Raw genomic sequence first — 12,047 nt, 5'->3', positions numbered from 1 at the left:
TAGGGAAAGTGACGTCTGGGACCCTCACCAAACTGGAGATATTGTAGAGCTAGAAAAAATACAACGAAGAGCAGCACGCTGGGTAATGAATGATTATGGTAGACTTAATTCTGTCACCTCAATGTTAAATCAGCTTTCATGGCCAACTCTCCAGACTCGCCGCAAATTATCTCGACTACAAACTTTACACAAAATTTTTTACCAACAAATATCACTTACAATTCCTCCATAGTACCTACCAACATCACGATCCACGAGACAGTACCATCCACTGCACTACATCTTACCACATGTATCTACCACAGCACACCAAAATAGTTATTTTTCAAGAACAATTAATGATTGGAACTCCTTACCAGTAGATCTTGTTGAAGTTGCAGATGCTGACATTTTTAGAACTGGACTACAATCATTATTGTAATTGTGTTACATGTATTCGGGCAAATCTGAGCACACCAGCAGGGCTGAATGCTCAGTAATAATAATAATCAAAGTGATCGGCTATGTTGAGAGGAATGGTGGGATACGCCATGTAGATTGTTTGAAGTACATTCCACTGGAGTCACACTCAAGATTATGTTCAAGGTGCAGCACATTCCGTGAAAATGTATTGCGTGGTAGGCTAGCACGGCATCTCCAAGAGGACAGTTGTCAGTCTGTGGAGGCTAATAGTCATACCAACTTCCGGTGCCTTACCCCATCTGAGAAGTGTGAGAGGATGAAGAACATGGCTACTGTGATTCACACTAAGGACCAACAGATTGCCCGCCTCAGTGGAAGGATTAACAAACTGGTTGCTAACCAAGGAATTATGGTTGACCAAGACACGAATAACGATATAGTGTCCATGATGAAGGAATGTGGTGAAGCTGTTCAAAAGGATAATACTAATCCTTTTATCAATTTTCAACTGATTCCTCCAAGGCGTTTACCCTGTAGGCGTGACAGACCTTCGACCTTATTTTACGCAAATAATCGGTCATAACTCCGTGAATGTTCATCGGATTCCTACCAAAGTTGGTACGGAGATCCGCCTTAATGAGCCCTTTAAGTGTGCCAAATTTCAGCCAAATCCGAGCACGCATTCGTGTTTTATGGCGAATTTTGCGAAGTGTGCGAAATGAAGAAGAAAAAAACGAAGAAATTAAAACGAAATTTTGTTCGCTCGTATCTCGGAAATGGCTGGAGCGATTTTCTTCAAATTTGGTATGTAGACTACCCTAACTGGGCGGCACGTCTCCAGCAAATTTGGTTCCAATCGGATAAGGGATCACAGAGCTACATAGGTGTGAAAATTGCGTTTTCTTTCTTCCTGTTAATATACTCACGGTGTGGCGCGCCGGCTTCTTGGGCCGCACGACACACTATCGTGTGTCTTGATTTTTACCATTAACCTACCATCACAGCCATTTCTTGGCCGCCACCTTGGATTTCACATCTTTTTTCACCATGTCCTTTTTGGGGGCCGCACCTTTTTTACAGCTTGTATACTGCAAAGCCGGCCAATGGCTGGCTTTGGGGTTTTTTTAACCCATGTGTTTTTTCTTTACCACAGTAAGAATAAAAGAACTAAGAAGATTTTTAATACTTCAATTATTTTTGATTTTATTAGTAATTATACAAGTTATATACATATATTTATTACATGCCCATTATTCCCCATAGGATATTATTTTGCAGCTGATCTCTCTACTGGGTGACTTGAAATGTAGCTGAACTATCTATAAGGTGACCTCTTCTAGCTGATCTCTCTACAGGGTGATTTGTTTCTAGATGAACTCTCTACAGGTGATTTGTTTGCAGCTAAACTCTCTACATGGTGGTTTCTTTATAGCTGAACTCTCTACACGATGGTTTGTAGCTGAACTCTCTACAAGGTGACTTCTTCTAGCTGAACTCTCTGCAGAGTGATTTGTTTGCAGCTTAACTCTCAGAGTCTACATGATGGTTTCTTTGTAGCTGAACTCTCTACAAGGTGACTTCTTCTAGCTGAACTCTCTACAGGGTGATCTTTTTGTAGCTGAACTCTCTACAGGGTGGTTTGTTTGCAGCTGAACTCTCTACATGATGATTTCTTTGTAACTGGACACTCTACAAGGTGACTTCTTCTAGCTGATCTTTCTACAGGGTGCTTTCTTTGTGGCTGAACTCTCTATATGATGGTTTCTTTGTAGCTGAACTCTCTACAAGGTGACTTCTTCTAGCTGAACTCTCTACAGGGTGATCTTTTTGTAGCTGAACTCTCTACAGGGTGATTTGTTTGCAGCTGAACTCTTTACATGATGGTTTCTTTGTAGCTGAACTCTCTACAAGGTGACTTCTTCTAGCTGATCCCTCTACAGGGGGATTTGTTTGTAGCTGAACTCTCAACAAGTGATTTATTTGCAGCTGACCTCTTTATGTGGTTTCTTTGTAGCTGAACTCACTACAAGATGACCTCTCTAGCTGATCTCTCTCCAGGGTGATGTGTTTCTAGCTGAACTCTCTACTGGTGATTTGTTGCAGTTAAACTCTCTACATAGTGGTTTCTTTGTAGCTGAACTCTTTACAAGGTGATTTCTTCTAGCTGAACTCTCTACATGATGGTTTCTTCCTAGCTGAACTCTCTACAAGGTGACCTCTTCTAGCTGATCCTTCTACAGGATGATTTGTTTGTAGTTGAATTCTCTACATGGTGATTTGTTTGAGGCTGAACTCTCTACATGGCGGTTTCTTTGTAGCTGAACTCTCTACAAGGTAACTTCTTCTAGCTGATCCCTCTACAGGGCAATTTGTTTGTAGTTGAATTCTCTACACGGTGATTTGTTTGAAGCTGAACTCTCTACATGGCGGTTTCTTTGTAGCTGAACTCTCTACAAGGTGACCTCTTCTAGCTGATCTCTCTACAGGGTGATTTGTTTCTAGCTGAACTCTCTATAGGTTATTTGTTTGCAGCTAAACTCTCTACATGGTGGTTTCGTTGTAGCTGAACTCTCTACACGATGGTTTCTTTGTAGCTGAACTCTCTACAAGGTGACTTCTTCTAGCTGAACTCTCTACAGAGTGATTTGTTTGCAGCTTAACTCTCAGAGTCTACATGATGGTTTCTTTGTAGCTGAACTCTCTACAAGGTGACTTCTTCTAGCTGAACTCTCTACAGGATGATCTTTTTGTAGCTGAACTCTCTACAGGGTGGTTTGTTTGCAGCTGAACTCTCTACATGATGATTTCTTTGTAACTGGACACTCTACAAGGTGACTTCTTCTAGCTGATCTTTCTACAGGATGCTTTCTTTGTGGCTGAACTCTCTATATGATGGTTTCTTCTAGCTGAACTCTCTACAGGGTGATCTTTTTGTAGCTGAACTCTCTACAGGGTGATTTGTTTGCAGCTGAACTCTTTACATGATGGTTTCTTTGTAGCTGAACTCTCTACAAGGTGACTTCTTCTAGCTGATCCCTCTACAGGGGGATTTGTTTGTAGCTGAACTCTCAACAAGTGATTTATTTGCAGCTGACCTCTTTATGTGGTTTCTTTGTAGCTGAACTCACTACAAGATGACCTCTCTAGCTGATCTCTCTCCAGGGTGATGTGTTTCTAGCTGAACTCTCTACTGGTGATTTGTTGCAGTTAAACTCTCTACATAGTGGTTTCTTTGTAGCTGAACTCTTTACAAGGTGATTTCTTCTAGCTGAACTCTCTACATGATGGTTTCTTCCTAGCTGAACTCTCTACAAGGTGACCTCTTCTAGCTGATCCTTCTACAGGATGATTTGTTTGTAGTTGAATTCTCTACATGGTGATTTGTTTGAGGCTGAACTCTCTACATGGCGGTTTCTTTGTAGCTGAACTCTCTACAAGGTAACTTCTTCTAGCTGATCCCTCTACAGGGCAATTTGTTTGTAGTTGAATTCTCTACACGGTGATTTGTTTGAGGCTGAACTCTCTACATGGCGGTTTCTTTGTAAGCTGAACTCTCTACAAGGTGACCTCTTCTAGCTGATCTCTCTACAGGGTGATTAGTTTCTAGCTGAACTCTCTACAGGTTATTTGTTTGCAGCTAAACTCTCTACATGGTGGTTTCGTTGTAGCTGAACTCTCTACACGATGGTTTCTTTGTAGCTGAACTCTCTACAAGGTGACTTCTTCTAGCTGAACTCTCTACAGAGTGATTTGTTTGCAGCTTAACTCTCAGAGTCTACATGATGGTTTCTTTGTAGCTGAACTCTCTACAAGGTGACTTCTTCTAGCTGAACTCTCTACAGGGTGATCTTTTTGTAGCTGAACTCTCTACAGGGTGATTTGTTTACAGCTGAACTCTCTACATGATGGTTTCTTTGTAGCTGAACTCTCTACAAGGTGACCTCTTCAAGCTGATCTCTCTACAGGGTGATTTGTTTCTAGCTGTGTGAACTCTCTACAGGCGATATGTTTGCAGCAGGGTGATTTGTTTGTAGTTGATCTCTCTACAGGGTTTCTTTGCAGCTGAGTTCTTTACAGGGTGACTTCTTCTAGCTGAACTCTCTCTTGTTTCTAGCTGATCTCTCTACAGAGTAATTTGTTTGTATAGCTGCACTCTTTACAGAGTAGTAATTTGGTTGCTGAACTCTCTACACGGTGACTTGTTTGTAGCAAAATTCTTTACAGAGTGACTTGGTGGTAGCTGAATTCTCTACAGAGTGACTTATGTGTAGCTGAATTCTCTACAGAGTGACTTACTTGTAGCCGAACACTGTATAAACTATAAAGTGACTTGTCTGTAGCTGAACTCTCTTTAGGGTTACTTGTTTGCAGGTGATATCTATTGGGTAACTTGTTTGTGTAGATGAACTCTTTACAGGATAGTTTCTTTGTAGCTGAACTCTCTCCACAGTGACTTGTTTGTAGCTGAATTCTCTAGAGAGTGTAGCCGAACTCTCTACAGGGTGCATGACTTGTTTATAGCTGAACTCTCTTCAGTGTGACTTGCAATGTTATGAATTACTACAGCGATATATTTGTAGCTGAACTCTCTATAGGGTTACTTGCTTCTTGCTGAACTGTCTATAAGATTAACTGTTTGCAGCTGAACTCCCTACAGAATATGGTAATAGAATTCTATAATGGAGTAAATAAATTAGCTGAATGCTCTATTGGGGTGACTGTTCTATTAGAGTATCTCGATCTCGCATCTGCTACACGGAGTTGGCTTTCGAATCATAACTCAGTGGTTTGTAATCCAATTGTTCTATACTACTGCAAGGACTTTCAATGAAGATTATTCCACCTATACACCGATTTTCAGCTCATTGCTTTAAGCGGTTTGCCTAGTAGGTGTGAAAACTAATACTTTTTTTATTCCTAAAAATCGATCGCGTAATTGTGACACAGGTTGGGTTTTGTGCCATATCTCCGTGGTCTTTATCTCGATTCCTTTCAAACCACCAAAAGGCACTCCTACGATGGTTACTCCATCTACATAGCAATTTTCAACTCATTCCATGAAGCGGTTTACCCTGTAGGCGTGACAACAAATCGATCTTGTTTTACGCGAATAAGCGGTCATAACTCTTGAATCATTCACCGGATTTGCACCAAATTTGATGCTAGGATTCGCCTTTGTACTCCCCTTCTGTGTGTCAAATTTCAAGGCGATCGGAGTACGCGTTTGAGTTTTATAGCAATTTTTGCAAGTGTGCGAAAAGACGAAGAGAAAAAAAAGCGAAGAAAAAAAAATGAAACTTTGGCCACTCGTATCTCGGAAATGGCTTGAGTGATTTCCTTCAAATTTGGAATGTTGACTCCCCTAGCTGGCGGGCAACTCTGCAGCAAATTTGGTTCCAATCGGATGAGGTATCACCGAGATACAAATGTGTGAAAATGACGTTTTCTTTCTTCCTGTCAATATACTCACGGTGTGGCGCGCCGGCTTCTTGGGCCGCACAACACACTATCGTGTGTCTTGATATTGATACTTGTCACCAACTAGACAAAAATTGTTTTGTATGAATAGAAGTTCTTCTGAGAGATGTGGTAACATTCTATTTCTTTTTTCGTCATACAGGTCTCCAGCAGCTGAAAAAAACCTTTCAGAGGGAACTGAAGTAGCGGGAGCACATAAGAAACGTTTAGCTAACATTGCTAAATTAGGAAATTCAGTTTTGTGCTGACCCCACCATTTATATGGATCTCCTGTTTTGTAGTCAATCACTGGGTCACTGAGATATTTTTCAAGCTCTGAGGTGGCACTAGAATCTGGTGTATCTTCACTGGAATCTGCAATTATTTCACTAAACACATCTAGAAGAACGGGGTTTTTTAAAGGACAAAGTCTTTTAGGAGCTGTAGAGTCTGGCAGGGGTTGCATGTCAACTGTTACAGAGGCCATTTTCTCAAGTAATTTTTCTTTAGTTGCTGCTTTAATTATATTTCCACCAAAGAATTTGTCTTTGAATCAAGGGTCCAACATTGTTGCTAGAGCTAGCTGTTCCTTTTCCTCAATGCCAGCAAAATGGGACTTAAGGGAGTGTAAAATTTGTCCTTTCATAGTGCGTACTCCACCATCATCTTCGTTCTTTTCCAAGGTTCTTGTCAAAACACGGATGTAAGGAATAACAATTGAAATACTGGCTAATTTTGCAGAGATGGAACGAGTCACTTCCTCAATAGGGCTTAGTATATCCACACACTTTTTAACTAAACCCAATTGATGTGCTGAAAGTTGTTGAATGCTGCCATTCTCTGCAGAATATGCGGCTAAAGTCATTTTTTGCTCTAATACGGATTGATACATGTATAATGTTGAATTCCACCGAGTGGCTACTTCCTGTTTTAATTTGTGCTGAGGGATACCAAGACTCTGTTGAATTCTAGTAAGGTTGTGTGAAGCAATTGATGAACGATGGAAGTGGCCAACAATGTTCTTGCAAACTGCAGTTATATCAGCAATAGCCCACTGTGATAACAAGCCATCTTTTACGAGTTGTAATGAATGGACAAAACATCCGAAGTGGGGTAAGGATGCATCCTGCATCGCCTTGACCATATTACTTGCATTATCGCTGAGGACTAAGTGTACAAGATCACGAGAAATATCCCACTTATCCAGCATTGTGCTAATACAGCTAGCAATGTACTCATCAGTATGAGCCATCTCAAGCGATTGAGCATGTAGAACTGCAGATTGCTTCTCAAATGAATTATTTATCCAGTGGGCTGTCAGACTTAACAGCGATGTGTCATTCACAGAACAACTCCATATGTCTGTAGTGAAGCTAATACTCCCTTCTTCGCTATTAATGAGCTTGCCAACTTCATCCTTCATCCCACTAAATATCTTGGGAATAATGGTGTCAGTGTAATACTTACGACTGGGGCAACTATATCGTGGTTCTAGCGCGTTGAGGACGCATCTGAAATCTACGTCTTCTACGACAGATAAAGGGTGGCAATCAATAGGTACCATTTCGCCAACCCTCCTTGTAATCCTGTGCCTTTGGGTTGTTGATGTCCCACAGCTTAGTGCGCATCTCTGTCGCTTCTAGTGAAAGTTGCTGTAACGAGCGTTTTCGCGTTTCTTTGGGAGCTGGAGCAACTTTACTTGACTTCTTTTCCAAGTATTCTGTATGTAGCTCCACGTGCTTTGATGAAAGGTGATGAACCAGGTTAGTCGGGGTATATCCTTTCGTTGAAGAACCGCCCCTCGGGACCTTTGTACCGCAGTCATTACAAACGGCGAACTTAGTGTCTTCATCCTCGGTGAAATACTCCCAGATAACAGATCTTTTCTTCGCCATATTGCGTGCGACTTGAAAACTAATTAAGATCACGTGTTCATATCGGTATCGGTTATTAATATTACATACGATCCGATACCGATACTGATAGACTAAAAACTCACCGATATACGGTATAACCGATAGCCGATCCGATTATCGGTGCAACACTAATGCCTAAAACACCATCAGAATTGGAGCGGAAATATCCCTCAAACATTTGGAGTCAAATCTTGAAGAAGGTGCAATATGTATTATTATAATATGACGCATGTGCTGTTGCTAAATTAATAAGCTTCTATTTGTCTAAAAAAACTTACACCCGCCTGATTCAAATTTCCAATTGGCCAGTACCATGTACAATGCACAAACTAAGGCGATTTCTGTTGTTGGAATTAACAATGTTATTTACTACAGCCGGGTTTTTATTTTGGGGCTTCTAGTTGGTTATGGGCAGCAGTATAGAGACGTAAATTGTCACTGCAAATGATTTGATTTGTCATAATAGTTCTCCAAATATGAATGGGTAAATACAACTAGTGTCTGTACATTAATATAGGCTCAGCAGTTACATCACTCAGGAGGATATGATGTGCTGATTTTAGCACACAAGCCCAACCCTCAAAGAGGGTTTGTGCCCGAGCACTGCACACCAGGGACTGCAAGTGACTTTATGCTAAATTATACTGATTTGGTGGGAAACTTATGGAAGCAGCACATTCTCAACTATTATGCAGGTTTGTGCAAATGCTGATAAGTTATCATACATTATGCTATCCATTGATACTTGTTGCACAGTTTCATAGTGTCTCCTTGTCTACCAATTAGTTGGAATCACCTGACTCCCATTGTTATTTAATAATGCGTGAAATCATATATAGTGTGCAATTAGGGAACTACAAAATTGCTGACATAACAGATATGAGTGGCAGGCTTAGCAATCCTTTTACCCAATATGAAAACTGTATCAGTAGAAAGCATGTTGTGATGGTTAAAAAAATTGGCTTCTGTATAAAAATCAGACCAAGATTCTTGATTTCTTGAATCGGCCTTTGGATAACTCATTTTCATCTGATTATACTACTGTGTATTATAATATTTACTCACCTTCACCATTTTTTTTTTAATTTACAGTATAAATGCTATCACAGCAAAGCACAATGTACTGTATCCCCATACTAACATGGCCACTTCCTTTGAATTTCACTATAGATATTGTCTACTAGTTCTTGTAGATGATTAATGTGTGACCTATTTACAAATATGTGAGCGTAATTGTAAGGAAGAAATTACGCTTTGGCTGAACCGATCGTGGTGGTAGTTGGCTAATAGAAATGTAAGCCATATTCAGTTTGTAGCCTCCACAGCTGTACTACCCATTCATTGATTGGTATACCTAGGCATCTTGTCTGCTATTCACATTTGCTACCATTCTGGCAAATTCAAAACACTAAAACCTGTAACACAAGTTACTACCTCATTATATGTACTATACACCGTTGTCTAAAACACATAAATTAAGCCTCGCTATTTATTGACGTCACCTCTAGTTTTTAAATTCTTGCAAGACGCTTAGTATGAATGTTTAACTGCTACTAAGCCACACTTATCTAAAGTGCTGAATTCGAGGTTCTTTACTTGTGCATTTGCCATTACTGTGCTTATACTGTAATACTATCTTAAACTACCATTTTAAGTATAGTCAGTGATTTGTTCTGAGAGTATAAAACAGTCGCATATGCATTATGTACGTATTATGTTATAGCTACATACACAAGTGTAGCATACGGGTGGTAACTGGGATAAATTGTATAGTAATAATCAGGATTTTCAATATACATATTTGGTAACATCACTTCTATAGGGACAAATAGTTCTATGTATATTATGAGCAATTGTTAGTACAGATACAGAATTTGAGTGGCACAATGTTTTCAGCTCTGTTGAAGTGGTCTTGACAAGTTTTTTCACTAAAACATGATAAATGTTACAAATTAATGGCAGTACACAGCCAGCTTGGCTTTACTTTCATTGCTACTGTATAGTTGCCACTTGAAGCAATAAATTTTGTGATGTGCTCACTTTAAATCCCCAATGGAAAGGTACTACAAGATTTTTGGGGCATATATTAATTACCCTAAGCCCATGATGATTGGAGTATATGAAGGTTCACTTTTTGAACTCAGCCTGAAATCAGGTCCAACTTTAATCCCTAACTAGCACAAGTTGTACCTGTAATGAGGATTGCCTGTGATGCTGTCACCTGATGAGTCCCATTTTAATGTTATACGCAATTATCTTGTGCATATCATAGCTCATCATTTGTGAATAGAGTGTCGATTTTATTCCATGATTTGTCCAAAATTTCTTCTCCACTATGTATATCCCTAGACTTACATTTGGCCAACCAACTACAGTATTACATGTAGTTGGAGGAGGGAAAGATGTTCATGCTCTTCTATTAGCCAATGCAACTATCACAGTGTAGCTTAGCTACCGTTTGGCACTTACATTGATTTTAAATATTATGCCGACCTACCGACCTTCTACTCAGCTGGTTTTGGCCCGAAGAACAGAAGATTAAGTTGAAGTGGCCTAAGTTCAATGCATGCCGTTGGACTAGAGTTACGTACAATGTATTATACGTATGCCTGAGTTCATTGACTGGCGGTTAATTGTAGCAAACTCTAAGAGTGTACAATCAAAGTCACCAGTCTCTAGTGGTAAGGAATAACTGTTGTTGCTTGATAATGTTGAATTATTAGTGTTTCCATAGCAGCCACTTTGACGTCGGCCAATTCAAGTGGTAAGGAATAACTAGTGTTTCCATAACAACTACTTTGACGTCGGCCAATTCAAGTGGTAAGGAATAACTGTGGTTATTTGATTGTGATAAATTATCAGTGTTTCCATAGTAGCCACTTTGACGTCGGCCAATTCAAGTGGTAAGGAATAACTGTGGTTATTTGATGGTGATAAATTATCAGTGTTTCCATAGCAGCCACTTTGACATCGGCCAATTCAAGCGGTAAGGAATAACTGTTGATATTTGATGATGTTAAATTATCAGTGTTTCCATAGCAGCCACTTTGACGTCGGCCAATTCAAGTGGTAAGGAATAACTGTGGTTACTTGATGGTGTTAAATTATCAGTGTTTCCATAGCAGCCACTTTGACTTCGGACAATTCAAGTGGTAAGGAATAACAGTCGATATTTGATGATGTTAAATTATCAGTGTTTTCATAGCAGCCACTTTGACGTCGGCCAATTCAAGTGGATATTTGATGATGTTAAATTATCAGTGTTTCCATAGCAGCCACTTTGACTTTGGCCAATTCAAGTGGTAAGGAAGTAGTGTCAACATTTTTATAGTAGAAGTTTTGATTACTGGCTATTATATCAATTCTTAATTTGTTCAGAGCTACTTCCCAAGAAGAGGAGAAGATGTGGTCACTGCGATGGCTGTAAAGCCATAAAGTGAGGAACCTGTAGATTTTGTACAAAACCCAGTTTAAAGAGACCATGTATTAACAAAAATGTAAAAAATTAGCATAGCTATAGCTAGTGACTTTTTTGTAATAATTCATTTCATTATAATATTTAGGGTTTCAAAATAAATTAATACTGTACATAATAATAATTGCTGTCTTGACTAGTGTAAACAGCCTGGAAAGCGTCAGATTAAATATTGGGCCTAGGGGTGTCTGAAACCTCTCTACGTCCATATAATATAGTAATGATGAAAGTTTTTGACATGTGCACATCATCCACTGTGCATTTCATGGGTAAATGATATAATCATGATCACAGTCCCTTTTTAATCCATCCTCTACTAGCAAACACAGTAGAGCTCAAACAAATAGTGATTTAATTATCATATTCTCTAGTCACACAACTACCGAATATATTATATGAGATGTACAGACTGCAGCTGGTTATGCCAACATGCTTCTTGGACACAAAAAAAGAAGTAAATGTTTATGCACTGATCATTTGTTTCGTTCAAGCTTTACAGTGATCAGCACTTTATGATGCATAACGTTTGAGCCCTAACCTACAGCCATCATTACAAAAGTTCAAGTGGATATCAATGCAAAGCTGAAATCTCATATGAATGTGCACGTGTACAATTATAATATTAATGCCTTGAAATAACAATCATGTCAACTAGTGTAGTGATAATGACTATGCATACTCAGAGTAGTTACACTTGAGAAGAGTAATATTATATTATATGCTACGTGTGGTGTATACACAGGGCCGTATGCAGGATTTTCAAAAGGGCATTGAAAACAAAGTTGCATTTGAGCAGG

At 39.4% G+C, this 12,047-nt stretch overlaps 1 protein-coding gene and 2 long non-coding RNA genes across 3 annotated transcripts; 1 reads left to right on the top strand and 2 right to left on the bottom strand.

Moving 5' to 3' along the window:
* Positions 1 to 6: 6 nt before the first annotated feature.
* Positions 7 to 472, bottom strand: LOC136244674 (uncharacterized). The gene is made up of 3 exons (XR_010695508.1): positions 240 to 472; positions 118 to 182; positions 7 to 49 (listed from the first exon to the last, which is right to left on the bottom strand). It is a non-coding gene; the product is annotated as an uncharacterized lncRNA (long non-coding RNA).
* A 5,940-nt stretch (positions 473 to 6,412) lies between these two features.
* On the bottom strand, positions 6,413 to 7,423 carry LOC136244827 (zinc finger BED domain-containing protein 4-like). Its single transcript, XM_066036376.1, has one exon. It carries the CDS (start codon positions 7,421 to 7,423, stop codon positions 6,413 to 6,415), a length of 1,011 nt encoding a protein of 336 aa, XP_065892448.1.
* Positions 7,424 to 10,809: 3,386 nt separating this feature from the next.
* On the top strand, positions 10,810 to 11,351 carry LOC136243889 (uncharacterized). Its single transcript, XR_010695010.1, has 3 exons — positions 10,810 to 10,927; positions 10,981 to 11,077; positions 11,154 to 11,351. It is a non-coding gene; the product is annotated as an uncharacterized lncRNA (long non-coding RNA).
* The last annotated feature ends 696 nt before the right edge of the window (positions 11,352 to 12,047 follow it).

The sequence above is a fragment of the Dysidea avara genome, chromosome 14 (genome assembly GCF_963678975.1).
Source record: "Dysidea avara chromosome 14, odDysAvar1.4, whole genome shotgun sequence".
NCBI classification, from domain to species: Eukaryota; Metazoa; Porifera; class Demospongiae; order Dictyoceratida; family Dysideidae; genus Dysidea; species Dysidea avara.
Note: the sequence above shows the minus strand (reverse complement) of the source record. Positions and strands in the feature narration are given on the sequence as shown.